General features: G+C 39.9%; 1 protein-coding gene across 1 annotated transcript in view; it reads right to left on the bottom strand.

Moving 5' to 3' along the window:
* The window catches only part of Tmem185a (transmembrane protein 185A), a 36,285-nt gene extending 19,163 nt beyond the window's left edge, over nt 1-17,122 (bottom strand). Inside the window, exon 1 of the mRNA XM_090326118.1 lies at nt 16,952-17,122. Within this exon, the coding sequence (XP_090182244.1) occupies nt 16,952-16,989 (38 nt within the window). The 5' untranslated portion in view covers nt 16,990-17,122. The remainder of the gene's footprint in view (nt 1-16,951) is intronic.
* Nucleotides 17,123-20,239: the final 3,117 nt, after the last annotated feature.

Genomic DNA, 20,239 nt, shown 5'->3' with positions numbered 1-20,239 from the left:
ATTCAAACTCACCTCCTCAATCACTATCACTTATTACTCACCTTCTAGAACAAGTTCAGCAGCTGTCATTCTTCTATTTTAATATATACAAATCAATTACTTTGGCCATATTCATCCTCATTCAACCTCTCTGTTCACTTATCCCCTCCTACTGGTTCCTGCCGCTCCAAACAGAGATCATTTTACATTCTTCTCTTTTATACTTTTCTTAAAATGTGTCTTCATTGTACCAAGACTTTTCACCACAGTTTTTCAGTTGTACATATGCTATATGTTAATTAGAATACTACTCTCTATTACTTTCTTTTCTACTGCCCTTACAATCCCCTATTTGTCATGCACTTTAAGACAAGTTATGTCATCTTCATACATATTTATATTTCAAAATTATTCATGCTCTATCTTTTTACCTTTCTCTCCCTTCTCCTTATCCCCTTGCAGAGTTCCACAGTTAGAAATATGTCCTACATATGTGTATATAATTTATTTTGATATATACACAAAAGTATATATGTGCATATATATATTTATACATGTTTATGAATATGCCTTTGGCTCTAATTTACACAAATGAGAGCAAATACCTCTTATATAATAATTTCCAATTCCATCCATCCTCCTACATAAGACATAATATCTTTTTGTTTCTTTGTAATACACTATGGTATATATACACCATGTTTTCTTTATGTACTCATTTGTTGTTAGGCAACTCAGCCAAATCTACCATTTTTTTATTGTGAGCACTGCTGCAATAAACATAACTATGCAAGTATCTTCCTGGTATACTGCTTTACACTCCATTTCTTTAGACTCGATAGCAATATGGCAGATAAATTTTAGCAGGATATAAAATTAACATACAAAAACTGGTAGATTTGCTGTATGCTAACAATGAATAATCTGAGAAAGAAATCAGAAAAACTACCCTGTTCATAATAGCCTTAAAATGGACTGAATGCAATGACCAAATGTCATTCCTTCATACAAAGAGAAAAATTGATGTAAAAATTCATATGGAAGAATGAAAGACTTAATCACAAATAAAAACAGCAACATTAGAATAGAGGAATCACAATAATGGACTTCAAATTACACTACAGAGACACAGGTTAAAAAATAGCATCATAATGACATAAAACATATACAAAGACCAATATAACAGAGTTGAAGACTCCAAAATAAAACTACACAGCCAAAACCATCCAATTTTTTTTATAAAGAAGCCAAAAATACACAGTGGAGAAAAGATAGCCTCTTCACCAAATGATGTCAGGCATACTAGATGGAAAGAAAATGAAACTTGACCACTATCTTCATCCTGTCCAAAAACTGAATAATTTTCCTCCAAGTAGCAGGATCAGTTCTGCTATTTTCTAAAGAAAATCCTAACAAAAGTAACCACACACTTAGTTTGTTATGGAGTCAAGAGGAGGGGAATCCACACCCCTCCAGGTGGGGATTCCACGTCCTACCAGAGTCCACCACACAGAGATAGTCTCATATAAAAAGGTGAATTTATTGGGTAAGTATATGGTGAACTGACCGGCCAGGGACACAGTGCAAACTCGGGAGCTGACACTGTGACACCGAGCTGCTCTCACGCTGGGTTTTTAAGGGCAAAACCTATGTGGTCGAACCTGGTCACACAGGTGGACAATGGGATAGTCACATACACAGAGGGACCATTGCCAGCTCCGGCCACACGCAGGTAGCCAATAGGGTCACAGGTCCAGTGTTCGAATTTACCTATCACCTTAGTTGGAGTTGGCGTGCAAATTGGAAAGGTCTCCACACAAAGCTGGGCCCCTCCCCACCCAAGCGATAGCCCTCCTCATGGGGGGTGGGGAGGTCAAGGTGGCTGGGCTGTACCATTGTGGACCTTCCGCAATGGGGCAGGGGGGGGGGGAACTCTTAGGCATTCTGGATGGCGCCAGTCCCTGCTCCCCTCAACACTTGTCCTTGAAATAATAATAGTACTCCATGAAAACAGCAGCTTGAAACTGAGGTACACAAGTGTTTTTTTCCTTCACTCAAAACTTCCCACATGGGATATTAAACTTGATGCATCATTAAGGGTCAAAATTAAATGAGATGAACATTTTTTTTTCTGCTTCGAAAGCAGGCAATTTGAATCATGTGTTTTGGTGAACAACATCACGATAACTAGTGCAGTTGGCAGCACTGTCCTGATTCACACCCAGTTATCTGTTGTTTGGCCCACCAGTACTTTTACAACAGCACTGCCAATTGATGACAGAGAAAACATCAAAGGACATTGTAGCATTATTATGAAAATAAATTTGAGCTTACAGAACACTGGGAAGGGTTCTAAGTTTCCCCGAGTTTGAGTCAATTCAAAGACAGGCTTTTACAAGATTTTATAAAGAATGAGCTAACTCTGAAAGATGTCCATATAGGTAAGAATGACTTCATTCTTTAGATTTCAAAGAAAAGAACTTGTGGAAGAGGAGATCCAAAAAATAAGTAATGGATTCATAAAACATAGTGAAAACCACAGACAATTTGTTTTCATTTCCTAAAGTACAGGAGGCGTCCCAAAATTGAGAAAATCACAACCACTTTATCAAGCAAAGCCTATGGATATATATATATATATATATATATATATATATAAATAAAATCATCAGCAAAAACAAAAGTCCCTAAAAACATCTTTTAAAAGAAAACCAATGAGGCAGGTGCTGGTGGCTCACGCCTGCAATCCTAGCTAGATACAGGAGGCTCAGATCTGAGGATCATTGTTCAAAGCCAATCTGGGCAAAAAAGTTCATGAGATTCTTTTCTCCAATTAATCACCAGAAAGCCAGAAGTGGTGTCATGGCTCAATTGATAGAGCCTTGAACTGTAGTGCTCAAGGGGAAGAAGAGGAAGAAGAAGAGGAAGAAGGGGAAGAAGAAAAGAAGAGGAAGAGGAAGAAGAGGAGGAGGAGGGAGAAGGAGGAATTGACAAATTAACAGATACAGGCATAATGATAGGTATGCAGAAGGAAAACTATTTCTAAAAGAGTTCCATAACAAAAAAATAAATGGGACGATAAAGATTGTCAGCCAAATTTATCTTCTATAGAGTTTTCCTAAGAAGATAATAGAGGAATTAATATAAAATAGAAATACAAAAAAATCTGAAATATCAGAAGTAATGATCTCAAGGTTTTTGACATAATTTCGAGGGAAACTATGAGTTTTATGTCTACTACATGAAAAAAAAAAACAGAAAGGAAACAAGAGGAACCTGGAAGAAGACAAATAATTATGTAAAGTGGAATCTATGACTCATTTAAAAGAATTAGAAAAGCATAAATGCGTTGAATGGCCTTAGTTCAGTTCCTGTATGCTGCCATCCAAAACTACTATAAAAACCAATGGCATAGGGCCGGGAGTTTGGCCTAGTGGTAGCATGCCTGCCTAGCATGCAAGAAGATCTGGGTTCGATTCCTCGATACCACATACATAGAAAAAAAAAGCTGGAAATGGTGCTGAGGCTCAAGTGGTAGAGCTCTAGCGTTGAGAAAGTCCAAGGACAGTGCTCAGGCCCTGAGCTCAAGCCCAGGACTGGCAAAAAAAAAAAACAATGGCATAAATTTCTTCTGGAAGTAATGCACCTTCTATCTGGTGAATATAATGTAACCCTTCTATTAATTACAATAAAAATATAAGAAAGAAAAAAATTCTTCACTAGAGAGGTCAGAAGTTTACTATGGTTCTCACTCAGCTAAGTTGACGGTGTCAGCAAGGCTGCTTGCTGCATCATTTTGAAAGCTTTAAAAGCATGCCTTTTCCAGCTTGGATAAGCTAACACATTCTTTCAGTTTTTCACTATAATTTTATTTATTATGAAGGTGATGAACGGGGGGTTACAGTTACAAAAGTAAGGTAATGAGTACATTTCTTTTTAATCATAGTAAGTGAAGTAAGCACAGGCTCCATGGCTTCCCTCATTTGTAATAATTCGTACACATCTAGCATTCTCCCAGCACAGGATCACAATAGCTCAAAAGCTATGTACATATGGCCATACAGGATGAGACTAAATGAAATGAACTCTGGGATATGGATACAAGAGGTTTATCTTTGTGATTGTTGTTCTTAATATACTATGTGAAGTTATTTCTTTTCTCTTTTTTCCCCCTTATGGTTAATCTCATGCAGTTATTGTACCTGACTTTGTTATCTGATATATTGTATATATGTTTATTTGAAATAGCGAAGGGAAGGGGGAAAACAAGATGATTGGGAGGCAGTGGGGGAGGCAAATGGGGACAAAAACATGAGAAGTATTATCAAGGTCCAAGAAGTAATGTACCCATTACCCGATGAATGTAACTGTAACCCCTCTATACATTATCCTGAAAATAAAATACAATAAAAATATTCAATAATAAAGAAAAAAAACAAAAGAAAACATTGTTAACCTCTCCATCATACTGCTGTACTTACCACTCCCTACTCCCCTCCCCTGAAGTTGTAAAGTTCATTTTCAACATAGTGTCTACTTGTCATTGTTGCATTAGTTAATCCTTTGTCATGCTGTTTCTGTGGTTCACTTTCCCTGCTACAGATCAATTAAGCTTATAAAGACAAAGGGTACAGAAAACTAAAACAAAGAAAAAACAGAAATAACTACACACAGGACATAAAAAGACCCTTTTGTTTCCAATTCTTGGGAGTTCATTGTGATTCGCATCATTATATAGTCCTATGCACTGCGATCTTCCATCTCCAAAGTCCACACTGCATTCAGTCCTCCTCATCCTGAAACACTATGACCTCTTTAGTCTCCTTCTACATTTAAGGACTCTGGTAATATGGGGCTATGCTAATTAGAAAACTTTATCTGCTACTATAATTCCCTTTTGCAACAACATGAAACATATATGCATATTCCAAGAAATAGGATATGGTATATTTGGGAAGGGTAATTATCCTAATATTAAAAAAAAAGGAAAAAAGAAAAAGAAAGGTCACTCAGGGAGTTGGGCGACTCACATATGTAATCCTAGCTACATAGGAGAGTGAGATCTGAGGATTATGGTTTGAAACCACCAGCAGCAGGAAAGCCTGTGATTTTCCTCCAAATAACTACCAAGAGCCAGAAATTGTGCTATAGTTCAATTGGTAGCGTGCTAGCAGCAGATATATAGTAACACCCAGAATTGTTTTTGCTGGGGCAAAATCTTAGTGAGTGGCCAAGGAGTTTGGCCTAGTGGTAAAGTGCTTGCCTAGCATGCATGAGGACCCAGGTTCGATTCCTGGGTATCACATACATAGAAAAAAGCCAGAAGTGGTGCTGAGGCTCAAGTGGTAGAGCTCTAGCCTTGACAAAGTCCAAGGACAGTACTCATGCCCAGGACTGGCAAAAAAAGTCTTCGTGAGTGTTTAATTAATGTCAGTGAACAAGCTGGGTGTGGTGGTACAATCATGCTACTGGAGGTGCACAGATAAAATCACTTGCTCAAGGCTTACCCTGGGTAAAAATGAAAAATCTTATCTTAAAAACAGTAAAAGCAAAAGAGATTAGGGGTTTGGTTCAAGTAATAGCAAGGACAATGTCTTAAATTCAAATCTCAGTACTACCAAAATTAAAAAAAAAGAAACCTGCAACAGATGATAAGGAAAACTGTAGAAACTGATAATAAAAAGTAGAAATTGATCAAATAAAACACATTAATACTATGAGAAAATGTAAAGTACATAATGCATACGCACATATTCACACATATAATCTTTTAATTGGGGGAAATGAATTTTATCTCAATTATACTAATATTTCAGACCTAAGTCCTTATTTGAATTAATAGTAAAGAATACAAATTGTGCCAGGCCAGAGAATGATGTTAACAGAGACAAGAAAGTTGTTTAGTTTGGGGAAAAACCCCACTTCCAACCCTGCATTTCCACGGCACTGCTTTAATGGGGGTCTCAGTGGCAGATGGGCCTCTGTGGCAGGTTGTATTGGGGCATATATGCAATTTGATATATCCTTTAAAACATGGGTGGACAAATCATACCCTTTCAACTTTTGTATGCTGACGGCTTACAAAACTAAGATGGATGTTATCCAGATTTACAGTTTGTGTCCTTACAAAGTAGCTTGAATCACATTTGGTATTGCTTGATCCCTAGTTGGACTGTCAGGGTACTATTCCAGATTTGGAGGAGCAGATACTAAAGATGGCCCTAGGCTTCAGGCTTGACACCTAAAACCATTCTGTCCTCTTAGACTTGTGGGTCTGAGTTGAGGGGAGGAAGCCTTAATGCTCTCTAAAATATCACTGGAGTCTCTCTCCCATTGTCTCAATGAGCCACCCACTGTAAAACTAGTCTACATAGCTAACAATCATCTGTCCACATTCTTGGTTTACTCTCCAGGAAATGCTCTATCACTGTCTATCACATTGTTCCACAGAATTTCAAGAGTTTAACCAGTCATGTTTAATTATAAATTGTCTCTAAGTTAACTTTTTTCCCTCTCTATTCACTTTAGACATCTACAAACATTCATTTAATAACCAAAAGCTTTGTTGCTTAGAAATTACTTCTACTAAGCCGGCCCCTGGCAGCTCATGCCTGTACTGTAATCCTAGATAGTGTGAAGTCTGAGATGTAAGGATCACCGTGGGAAGGAAGCCTGAGCTGTAAAGTCCCTGATACCCTTATGTCCAATTAACTAGCTAAAAAGCTAAAGTTAGAGCTATGGCTCATATGGTACAGGACTAGCCTTGCCTGTAAAAGTTCAGTGACAGGTCCCAGGCTTTTAGTTCAAGCCCCAGGACTGGCAGACAAGAAAAGAAATTACTGGGGCTGGGAGTTTGGCCTAGTGGTAATAGTGCTTGCCTAGCATGCATGGAGAGCTGGGTTCAATTCCTCAGTACCACATATATAGAAAAAGCTGGAAATGGTGTTCTGCCTTAAGTGGTAGTGTTCTAGCCTTGAGAAAGCCTAAGGATAGTGCTCAGGCCCTGAGTTCAAACCCCAGGACTGGCAAAAAAAAAGAAATCACTGGCACCCGATTAGTATTATTTATTACTCTTAAATTCTGCATTCTTTAACTCCTAGACCATGGATACAATGCAGGCAAGTTGTCTACAACTTTGTAATAAGAATGGTCTTCTTGGGGCCAGGAGTTCAGCGCAGTGGTAGAGTGCTTGCCTAGCATGCATGAAAACCTAGGTTCAATTCCTCGGTACCACATACCTAGAAAAAAAAAGCCAGAAGTGGTGCTGAGCCTCAAGTGGTAGAGCTCTGGCCTTGAGAAAGTCCAAGGACAGTGCTCAGGCCCTGAGCTCAAGCCCAGGACTGGCAAAAAAAAGGAATGGTCTTTTTACTCCAGCCTCCTCAATCCCATCTGAGATCTTGTCAGGTTTTGAATGGTCTTCAGAATGTACATGCCTATCAACATACTATCACGACCACTCAGGTAATGTGTAAGATATCCCAGACTTTCCCTACTCTTTTCCTGACCATTTCACCAGAATTGTCCTTTGAAATATTCCATTCTCAACAATATAGAATTTCTCTAATATCTGATTCAAAACTGTTCTACCCTATAGACATTACTTAGTTCCATAGGCATTTCCATACTTTTAGATATTTGTATAGCAATGCTTCACTTCTGAATCAAATCTTCAGTTCTAATAACTTCCATTTAGTACAACTTATCTAAGACCATATAATTTATAAATAAGAGAAATTGATTGCTTATAATTTCAGATACTACTCTAAATTTTCTTGTGCTTTCAAGAGAATGGAACTAAGCAAGGCACTGTGGCTCAGGCCTGTAATCCTACCTAGTCAGGAGGCTGAGATCTGAGGATCAAGGCTCAAAGAGAGCCGGGTACTAAAGGACCTGAGACTCTTATCTCCAATGAACCTCTAGAAAACAGGAAGTGGGGCTGTGGCTCAAGGGTAGGGTTGTAGCTTTGAGCTGAAGAGCTCAGGGACAATGCCCAGGCCTAGGGGTATGGTGGTCGCCTTCAGCTGAAGAGCTCAAGGACAGCACCCAGGTCCAGAGTTCAAGCCCCATGATATACACACAGAAAAAAGCATGGAACTAGGCTTCCTGCTGTATCATAATATAGAAGAGAGCATTACAAAGCAAGACAGGGTAAGTATGCGAGCTTGGATCTCTCCTATTATAAAATCATTAACGCCACAATGAGTATCCTACTACTCCCATAATCCTATCTAATGCTAATTACTTTTCAAAAGCTCTACCTTCAAATAATATTACATTATTATTATTATTATTATTTGCCAGTCCTGGGGCTTGAACTTCAGGACCTGGACACCGTCCTTGAGCTTTTTCAAGGCTAGTCCTCTACCACTTGAGCCATAGAACCACTTCTGGCGTTTTCTGTGTGTGTAGTACCAAGGAATCAAACACAGGGCTTCTTGCATGCTTGGCAAGCACTCTAATAGTATGCCACACTCCTGGCCCTATCATATTAATTTTTGCATTATGTTTCCCACACATGAACTTAGGGAAGAAGCAAACTGGCAATATCTTTAAGATGGACTTATCTCTGAATCAGTAATGATAGTACATTATTACTGAGTAGTTTAACAAGGGCTAGACCTCATGTCCTCTCTGAAAATTATTGTTATCTTCTGCTCATACTAAAATCCTTATGTTCAATTTGATCGGGAGAAGAAGAGAGGAAATATAGCAAAATGATTACCTTGGTGTAAACCGTCTAATATCTGTTATTGTTGTTTTTAGTTGACAGTGGGACTTGAACTCTGATCCTGGGCATTGTCACTTCAGCCACAGCATGCAACTTCCTGTTTGGTTAATTGGAGATAGGAGTCTCGTGGACTGTCTTGCAATGAGCTAGTTGGCTTTGAACTGTGATCCTCAGATCTCTTCAGTAGCTAGAATTACAGGCATGAGTGACCAGCACCCAGCTAATATGTTTTGCGTAAATCAAAAACTTCAGCTGAAAGCTGGCTATTAGTGGCTCATGCCTGCTAATTCTCCTCATTTGGCTGAGATATAAGTAAGAAAGTTTGAAGCCATCCCAGGAAGGAAAGTTCCTGAGATCCTTATCTCCAATTAAACACCAAAAAGGCAGCAGTAAACCTGTGATAGTGATAGCTCTGTCCTTGAGCACGAAAAGCTCAAGAACAGCACAAAACAGCCGAGATCTAAAAACTGTAGGTTGGAACCATATAGAACAGATAGATGCTCAAAGTTCCTAGTAAGCAAATTTAAAATCTTTTAGCAAATTTTTAAACTGGCTTTAATTCATTAAGACAAAAAAGTTTAAGGGCAACTAACTGGTAGGTACCTTTTAAAAGTACAACATAAAATATCAGAAACACAAAATCCAAATTAAACCAAATCACTCTTCATAAAGACTAGAAAGAGCCCACATTAGTGGTAGATGCATGTGTAAGTTCCTTATCTCCCTTTTTTCAAGCTGGATTTAAGTGAATTATTTTCCTTAAGTCTCTCTCTTCATTTCTCATGTATTGATTCATTAGGAAAATGGTATGTGAAAGCACTGGGTGAAGGATATAATTTGTCTGTTATACAATTTATTATAGGTTTAGTAGTATTAAGAAATAGGAAATAGCCACACTGTTGTAACAATTTCATTTAGTAATAATTTTTCTCACTATTAGTTCACAGCAAAGGATAGATTAATTATCAGTCATAAAGTATCTATCTCCAGAGTGCAATTCACAGCTTTTATTTGAAATTCTAGTAGCATGTACAAATATGAACCAGAACCAGATAAAGCAATTAGAAATCTCTACTTTCAGTGTAAGTAAGGTTAACCCCTGAAGTGCTGGGAAATGAACACTTCTCCAAATTTTCTGTCTTTCCCCTAAAACAAGGACTTTGTATTGGTACATATCTCAATTTGAGTTTATATCCAACATCTACTTCTTCAACACATTTTACTCAGACACTTGTCCTCAAAATACTGGCCCTCAAATAACAGCCAAGGGGGGGAAAAATATATATATATATGCAGCTATCAAACTAGTAAGAATGCTAATTTCAAAAGCAAAGTCTTACACTTGTATTGTTTTAAGTAGCCCCTCTGGGAGGCAGTGAACTGAATTCCAATATGCCATTGCTTAAACCGTCTTTGGATTGTTCCTCATAGAAGTGTCTTGAGAGCCTGCCAGCTATTATTTTGAATATTTGAAATAGTGCCAAAACTTCACCAAGAGTGGATTTCTGTTTTCTAAACTGCCGAAAGTCATCCAGAGCCAAGCATATTGAACAAGAAACATGATCAAATCAGATGGCATTATTTTGATTCAAAACAGTATGTGATTATAATGTAATGAGACAGAATTTCTTATATGAGTTGTTAGACTGATTCTAAAGGGAATTTCAGATGAGTAACAAGGAATATGAGCAATGGAATAGGTGTGTGTGAATGTATACAGCAAGATAGTATATTATGCCATTATATAACCCTACTACATATGTGTATATGTGGACTGGGTACATATATATTTATATATACATACATATATTTACTCATGTTATATATTTGAGGAACCTAGAATATTATAAAATATTTTTCTTTAATTAAGTTCCCTGAATGACAATCCTCATTTAGATTTACAACCTCAAATGTAAGGTCTGTTTTATTAATCACTTACAAGTCATAAAAAGAATATCCCCTAGTATCCTGGATTTACTCGGCTATGGAGAGAAAAGGCTGTCACTAAATGAGAGAGGTAGCATTGACTAGGCTGATGAAGTCCAGATTTCAGAATACTAACCTGAATTAAAATCCTGACTGTGATCTTACTGCCTATGTGACTTTAGGGAAGTTACAAGCTCTCTAAAATGAGGCTGATAACTTAGTGTAATGTAAAAAGAAGAGACAATGATGCTGAACACCACTCACACACGCCTGTAATCCTACCTTCTTCACAGGCTGAGATCTGAGGGTTGCAATCTGAAATCAGCCCATGAGGCTCCTATCTCCAATTAACTACTCCAAAACCTGGAAGTGGAGCGTGGCTCAAAGGCTAGGAGTGAAAAAGCTCAAGGACAGTGCCCAGGTCTTGAAGCCTTCTCAGGACCAACACACACACACACACACACACACAGACAGACAGAGTACAGACAGAGTACAGACAATGGATACAAAGTTTATATGTTGGGTCAGGCATGAGTTTGGTTCTCATTAAGACGTAAGTATTATTAATTACTATTAACCAATAAAACCAAGATAATTTTCTAACTACAGGTGACTTAACATGGCATAACATTCAGTAATGAGTACTTCATTAACAGTATAGACAATACATTCACACTGACCAAGAATAAATGATCAAAAAAGGGGCTACATTCCTTTTATTCTTGTACTTAGAACATATCTCTTGGGACATGGTAGGAACTTGGTTGCTGTTCTAAGATGCTTTAATGATACTTTACAAAGCACAAAGTTCAGGTAGCTGCCTTTTGCAATCAATCACATTCAGCAATCACATTCCCTTTTAAATTTTCAAATAAAAGAAGAAAATCCATATAATCACCAGAATGGTTTCAGAAGATGCAGCATATACACACTGACAAATGTCATACACTGTTTGTTCACACTTACAATCCTAACTATTCAGAAAGCTGCAATCTGAGGACCAAGGTTTGAAGCTACTCTGGGCAAGAAAGTCTTGAGAGACTATTTCCAATGAACTAGAAAAAAGAAGGAAGAGGAGGAAGAGGAGGAGGAGAACTAGAGGTGTGATTCAACTGGTAGAATGTCACTTGTGAGCAAGAATATGAGGACCTGAGTTCAAGACTTGGTGCTGGCACACACAAAAAAAGAAGTTTCAAACACACTGCCCTCATCAGTTCCCCATGCTAACTCATGGTTTATTACCAAACCCCCTAGACAGGCATTTGTCAGCCTTTTTCTAGCTCAGTACACCTAAAAAGCCCACTAAAGATCACTCAGAATGATTAGCAATGTTCTCACAACCTTCTAGCACTGCCTGGCTAAAAGAGTTAAAGGAGTTCTGGTCCTTAGTTGTTCACCAAGTCAACAATTCCATGAGAGTGATAGAAAATATGAGATCTTGGGCTAAATACATAACAACAGACTTCTCTGAAGAAATAACAATGCTCAATAAATACATGAAGAAATGTTCAACATCTTTAGTCATAAAAGAAATGCGAATCAAAACATTGAAAGCTGAGACTGTGGCTTAGCAATAGAGAGCTTGCCTAGCATGCATGAACCCCTGGGTTCGATTCCTTAGTACTACATACACACAAAAAGACAGAAGTGATATTGTGGCTCAAGTGGTGATCACTAGCCTTGAGAAAGTCCAAGGACAGTGCTCAGGCCCTGAGTTCAAGTCCCAGGACTGGAAAAACAGAACAAAATAAAACAAAATCCAGCCAACATTGAGCTTATACCTCACCCCAGTTAAGATAGGCCATTCTCAAGAAAACTAATAATAACAGACGTTGGGAGGGTTGTGACAAAAAGGAATGCTACTACACAGTCAGTGGGAATGTAAAGTTGTTCAACACAACTCTGGAAAGCAGTTATAGAGGTCCCTCTAGAGTAAGCATAAAGCTCCCCTATGAACCAGTATTTCCACTCCTTTCCATTTAAGCAAATGATAAAAGTCCACACTAAACCTACCTGTACAAACCATGTTAACTGCAGCACTATTTACCATAACTAAGATATAGGATCAACCCAGATGCCCTTCAGTGAACAGATGGATCAAGAAAATGTGGTGTACATACATAGTGAATTTTATGCTTCTCTCAGAAAGAATGGCATTGACTCATTCATAAAGAAACGGAAAGACTTGGGGAAAACTATATTAAGTAAAGGAAGCCAGAACCAAAGAAACAGGCTATATGGTTTCTCTCTTTGGTAATGACTAGAATGAATCTAAGATATTCGTACCAGAGGATCACAATAGCTCAATAGCTTATCAAAATGAACTCCAGGGAATGGAAACAAGAGGTTTTTAGGATGTATTGTTTAGTTATTTCTTGTTCTTTTTCTTTTCCTTTCCCCTTAATTTATGGCCTGTAGTCACAACTTTTTGTTGTTTTTGTACCCTTTGTCATGTATATGTTTATCTGGTTTGGGGAAGGAAAAGGGAATGACAGAAATGTCAGGCCAAAGGGTTAACCAATGCAGCAAGGATAATTAATAGACAGTGTGTTGGAAATAAACTTTACAATTTAGGTGGAGGGGAGTTGGGTGGGGGAACCAACAGAAAATGAGGGAGGGGGGGTAACGCTCTTCAAAAAGAAATGAACTCATTACCTTATTTATGTAACTGTAATCCCTCTGCATATCATTTTTACAATAAAAAAGAAAGAAAGAAAATGAAAGATCTTGTGATATTGTCCAGGGTGCCAGTTAAAAGCCACCTGCTTGTAGATCACGATCTACCTGGAATGCCCAGGAATCAGGTCTAATAGTCTATCTATTGACTATGTGTTAAGGAAGCCTCGGACATTCAAGAGAGGACTTTTTGGTGGGTCCAGATTATCAGTCAGTGAGTCTTTACATCTGTAGCTAAAAAGCAGTTAGAAAAGAAGTTCATAATCAACCAGTTCTTTTTTTGTGTGTGGGTCATGGAGCTTGAACTTGGCCTGGGTGGTGTCTCTGAGTTCTTCAGCTCAAGGCTGCTACCCTACCACTGGGCCTGGGCAGTGTCCCTCAGCTATTCAGTTCAGTGGTACCACCCTCCCCTTGAGCCAAGCCCCACTTCCTGTTTTCTAGAGGTTAATTGGAGATAAGTCTCAGGTCCTTTTGTGCCCAGGCTGGCTTTGATCCTGAGATCGCAGCATGTTGAGTAGCTAGGATTATAGGTGTGAGCCGCTGTACCCAGCTATAATCACACAGTTCTATTGCCAGATGGAAATAGGTAGAGAATAAGCTGGTAGCCCTGCACAACTGTTAATACTTGTGAATCATTTTCTATTATTGCAGTTTTCACAGCCTTGAGAATACTGCAGTGGGTTCTGATTCACCAAGACCTGAAATTAGGAAATATCTTGAGCTACAACCTGGCTTGGGAATTACCTAGGTATGATAGTAACTATTTTCCGTGACACATATGCAATCTCCAAAGTAAAGGTAGCCATTCATTGTTGTTTTAGACTCTGGAGAGTTGTTTACTCATATATTTAACACATATTTACTGGGTCAGCTATTATCTCAAATGCACAAATCACAATAATAACAGAAACATGGCCTTGTCCCTATACCACATTAAGTTTAGCGGAGAAGGCATGAATCCAGAAAACAAAGAGAGAAATACAGGGTACAAATAAATGCAATACAGGAAGTCTATGGTACACAAACCGGGATCAGTGGACCTGTTTCGGTAGTTCAGAAAGGCTTCCATGAATAAGTACCAAGTGAGCAGAAATTTCAAGGATAAATAGGAGCCAACTAGCTCAGAATTCAAGGGAAATATTTTCAACAACTGAAGGGTGTGTGGGGAGATCCTAGGGTAGAAGAGTGATATGAATTGGCTCAGTATTAGAGGCAAGGCACAAGACAGCAACAACAAGATCTGATCCTAACACAAGGTATTACCCTCTATATTCATAAGTTTTCTGTTTAGCTAACTGATAGACTCTTCGCAGGCGAAAGCACACTAGTAAAAATAAGGTGTATCCAGACACAAAACACTATCAGATAAAACAACTCACTAGATATTAGTTATTTAACATCTTGAAATATCTGAAGAGTAATACTTCTCTCTCCATTGGGAAGTCTGAATCAGAAAAATTTCATTGTTAAAAATAACTTCAGGGCTGAGAGTTTGGCCTAGTGGAAGAGTGCTTGCCTAGCATGCATGAAGACTCAGGTTCAATTCCTTGGTACCACATACCTAGAAAAGCCAGAAGTGGTGCTGTGGCTCAAGTGGTGGAGCTCTAGCCTTGAGGAAAGCCCAAGGACAGACTGCTCAGGCCCTGAGTTCAGTCCCCAGGACTGTCGCACACACACAAAAACTAACTAAATAGTTCAGGTAGAGATACATTTAACCAGATATAAATCAAGTACAGATAAGTATGTTGGTAATTCTTATAAATCTGTTCAGTAGAGAGCATTTAACTCTACTACTCATATACTAGTAACTGGGAGGGGGGAAATGAAGCTAAAGAAAAAAATGGTTAAAGGGTTTAACAGTACAATGCCATGTTTCCGTCACAACTCGGTTAGCTGATCGATTATTTGATCCATTATATGACAAACTAGTTAGGGAACTTTTTGTTTGTAAATCATTTGCACTCAATCATTAATTTAGACTCACTAGCCTAGTGAGGGATTGTACTCATTGTACAGATTAAACAGACAGATAAGTGGGTCATGAAGGACACAAATTCAGCTTTTACTTGTCTTTCTCATTACCCTCTCTGCAAAAAATGAAAATACACAAGCCATATCAAGCACTGCTGTTTCTATGCAAATCAAGTTTAACTCCAACAAGCAGAAGGGAAGGATAATACAGTTGGTTCTCTGTATGTAGTCTAAATAATTTTCGTTTGCCAGAGTACGTTCTATGCCAACAATAATGACTGCACAGGGATAGGAGATTGGCACACAATATTAGAGTATGAACTCAGAGGAATAAGAGCACCTTGGAAGGCACAATGGCTCATAGCCTGAAATGTCACCATCTGACATTGATCAAAGTGCTTATAAATTTTCATGTTGAATTGAAACTCCTTTGTGCAACAGTTAAAGATAATTTAAAAATAAAAAGTCACCATCCCTAAGGAGACTGCACCGCTAACATGTACATTCTCCCAATACTTCCTTTCATCGTCAACAAGCTGCCAAGATATGTTCTCATATTTTAGTGCTGGTCTGTTTTGTAAATCACCTATTTACAGCCCCCCCTCCTTTTTCTTTTACTCACATGGTGAGAATGCCCAGCCTGTGGAGTACTGTGGCAGGAGATTTAGAATACAAATGATTTATTGCGTGCATGGGATCCTATTTGGAAATAAAGGGAACAGATATCGTCCACAATGAGCCTTAAGAGATGACTTAGACTAATTCTTTCTTTATATTACAGATGGGTTAATGAAGGGCTGATTTCCAATCAAGTCTGTTGGCTCAGTTTATTTTCATAGGCATTTCGAAAAGTGCCTACTATGTACCAGACCAGGTGAATAGAAGGTTGTGGAAAGAGAGAAGAGAAGAGGTGGTTTCTATTTTAGACAGCTCACAGCCTAGGGAAGAACAGAGTTTTAGAAGAGTTGTGGAAGTTCAAGGATATAGACTTGATTCTTTAGGCAGAGTTTTCTCCTCACTGTCTATTGGATGTTTTCCACGTTGAGATATAAGGACAGCAATATATACTTCCTGCAAATAACATAGTGAAGACATATGGGAAAATGTGTGTAGACAATTATCCCATTCACCCCGAAATGCATCAAGAAAGGTATTGCCATACCCTGACATGGACTTTAAAGATCTCCGAATGTTTCAGACATCGATTTAAGAAAGAAGCAAGCAAAAAGAAGGATGGGCATAAATGCAAGGAAAATCTCAAGGACCGGAGCAAAGAGCTGGGGTATGCGGGCAGAGACACTGGATCAAGGGAATGGCCTTAGTACCAAGAATGGGAAGTGAAACTGAAGTAGAAACGTTGGAAAGGAGAAGGGGTAAGTTGGGAACCTATTGAGGGTGGGCAGGCAGGGAAGGGGAAGGACAGGGATCAGAGTGGGGCGACTTGGGCCGTGGCTCAGTGGTTTCAGTTGGCGCGGGAGGAGCGCTCAAGCAGCCAAGCGCAGAGGCCCTTAGGTTTGCCCCAGAGCCGTTGGTTCCCATAAGGAGGCTAAGGAAGGGTCTGTGGGCTGCAGCATCTTGGCCGCCCTGCCTCCCCGTAACCAGACTCCCAGTTCGTGCCCCAAGTCCTCCGCCCCTGTAGTCCTGGAAACGCGGCCAACGCCATAGCCTCACCTCGGGTTGAAGTCCTGGAAGAGGCCCCTCAGGTTCATGGCGGAGAACTTCACGGTGGCGTCCTACTCTTCCCCCCTCCCCCCGCGCCGCCGCACAGCCTGCGCGTTACAGCGGGTTCATGGTGCCAGCGCCAGCCGCGTCCCCAACGACAAATGCCACCGCCCCAAGAAACCTGAGCCGCCTCACACACACACACCCCGCCCCTCCTTGCGGGCCTCCGTAGAGCGACCGCGCATGCGCACTGAGCCCCTCCCCCTGGAGCTCCGGGGCGTTGGGAACGGGCGTAGTCCAATGCTCCAGCTGTCAGCCAGTACTCAGTGGAGAGGTGGAGACTGGGAGGGAGTGGAGAACTGCATGGAGACACGGACTGGGTGAAGGTCTGTGAAGAGGGAGCACTCCACCGAGTAATCTCTTGGTAAGGTCTTCTGAAGCACCTATCAACTGTCACCACGCCTCAAACTGCTTTCTGGAATTTTCTCCAGAGACAACTAAGTCTGACAGCAGACAAGTTATGGCGATAAGTAAGATATTGCATTTTCTTGATCTGTCCCAATCCTCACGCATCAGATCTATTGGGGAAGCCAGAGTTTGTGTGAAAACTTCCCATCCACACCCCAGGCAACCACGTTCACTGCCAATCTGAAACTCACATTATACTGAACCAAAATAATCCCTTCTCCATCTGACTGACTTCTCCTGGGTTTCTGCTCTCCATTGGGAGCAAGCCTGTGGATGACGATGCCCAAACTGGACATATAGAATTTCTCTTCTTTGGGGCTGGAAGTTTGGCCTAGTGGTATAGTGCTTGCCTAGCATGCACAAAGACCCGAGTTCAATTCCTTGGCACCACATACATAGAAAAAAGCTGGAAATGGTGCTGAGGCTCAAGTGGTAGAGCTCTAGCCTTGAGAAAATTCCAAGGACAGTGCTCAGGCCTTGAGCTCAAGCCCCATGACTGTCAAAAAAAAACCAAAAAACAATTTCTCTCCTGCCTGCACTTTGTAGATACCACAAATCTCTTCTTCATTACCTGCTTACCTGTGCCAACTGAATCTTTTTTTTCTTTTTGAGGGTCATGGGGCTTAAACTCTGCCTACACGCTGTCCTTGCGCTCTTCAGCTCAAGCTACCACCCTACCATTGACCTGGCTGTTCTCCCTGAGCTCTTCAGGTCAAGACTACCACCCTACTGCTATGCCACAACTCCACTTCCCATTTTATACAGGTTAACGGGACATAAGAGTCTCTCAGATTTATATTGCCCAGGCTGGTGTTGAATCTTGATCGTCAAATCTCAGCCTCCTGAGTAGCTACGATAACAGGCGTGAGGCACCCACCCTGGTTTAATCTTGACTGAGTCAACTTTATCAAACCTTACTTATTTTTTTTTCAAAACACAAAACTCACACTCTAGTAGCTACATGAGAAATAGATGAGAAAGGCCTTATCACTGCTTGGTAAATACTATGTGTTCAAATAATGCTGTTGCTATTTCATGCTCTTTTCCCAGTCCTGGAGCTTGAACTTGGGGCCTAACCGCTGTCCTTTACCTACCTCTCCTGCTACTTGACCCAAAGCACTACTTATAGCTTTTCCAATATATTTCATACCAATGAATCAAACGTGGGTCTTACTGCATGTTAACCAAGCACTCTACCACAAGACCAAACTCGTGGGGTCTATAAAGATTCCATTGGGTTTTTTGGGGGGGGAATCTAAAAACAGTGCAACTTCATAACAAGGGGCTTTGTCTATCATCTTCATTTCTACTTTAGTTAAGAGATTTTCATGACCACAGCAATACCTTAAGCACTAACCTAGTATCATAATGTATAATAGTCCTACTTTGTTACAACAGACTTTCGTGACTAGCAACATTAGTACTGGCTGGCCTCAAGGACAACTGAAAAGGATTGCAATTGTGAGAGTCATACTTTGCCATAATATGTCAGCTTTCTTCTGAGAACTTCAAAACATTTCACAAGCGGTAATTAGGCTTTCCAACGCCCACTAGGAAATGGATATAATTACATCAGCTGGTTTTACAGATGAGTAACCTGAATGAAGTTTTTAGCTGCTGAAGCACCAGGACCCTGTGTCAACGCCCATGCTCATTTTTCAGCTGATAGTCAATGACTAGCATTGAAGAGGTTCCAAATGAACACTGAAATCCAGAAGAGAAAACAAAGCACAGAGAAGCTTCTGTAGCATGTTACCTAGCAGATGCAGGTGGAAGATCCAAGGATGCAATGTAGGCAGATGGGTCAGAGTCCAGAGGCTACCTTAATAAGGTCCCAGAGATTTTTACTGCTGAATCATTGTGCTGACAGCCCACAAATTCAATGTAATCACTTCCCCCCAAAAATGGCTAGACCATGAGGCTTGATTACCTGCCATAATAACACAAAACAGCTATTTTGCTAAGGGAAGCACAAAATAAACAGAAAAAATAGACTCTCTTAAAGTTCACATCTTGTTCTTAAACAGGTAGATCATCTCAACTGCCTTAATATCCTTGAACATACTACCCTATATTGTGCCAATATTTTTATGTGCTCTCTCTCCACCAAAGGAACCTCCTGCTTATAGCTTTACCTTAATGCCTTGTCTGATGGCCCATCATGAACGAAAGTCCAAAGCTTCACTGGTCTGGGTGCAAGACCTATAAGTGACCTTGACATTCACAAAATGCACTTGTACATCTGCAAGATGACATCCTCATCCTTGACTTTAGCAAAGATCGAGTTTTACTTTCTTAGATCTTTCCCTTTGATGTACCAATGTATTCCAGGAGAATTTTATGATAGGCTCCTAATGTTCTCCAACCAAGGCCAAGTTATGATTCTGCACTGAAATAAGACAGTGAGTATATCAGATGTTCCCAATCCACATAGTATGTCTGGACCATAGTTTAAAGATTATCTTGGAAGTGTAGCACATGTCTGATCAGTTGGTAGCTTGTCCACTATAATATACATCTTGGCTCCAATGTGATGTCCAGTAAAGGCCTTGGAGGAGAGAATTCTGCTACGTTATGACATTTTGAATATAAACTCTGGGTTGAGAAGGATGTGCTTGTGGATCTGATGACCGTAGCACCAGGATTACTTCCCTGGAATTCGGTAGTAGAGTGGAGATAATATGGAATTAGAAGACTGTCATAAACAACACTTTTCCCTCTGCTACAGTGAGGGGAGGAACAACTGGCAGCCAGCCCTAGCCAAGTCAAGTAGACCTCCTTAAGATCTCCTGCATGTCTGACGAACAAGTACTTCAGCCGGGAAACATG

This window comes from Megascapheus bottae, chromosome X (assembly GCF_031878675.1).
Source record: "Megascapheus bottae isolate mThoBot1 chromosome X, mThoBot2.hap1, whole genome shotgun sequence".
Lineage (NCBI taxonomy): Eukaryota > Metazoa > Chordata > Mammalia > Rodentia > Geomyidae > Megascapheus > Megascapheus bottae.
This window is presented reverse-complemented; position numbering and strand designations above follow the sequence as displayed.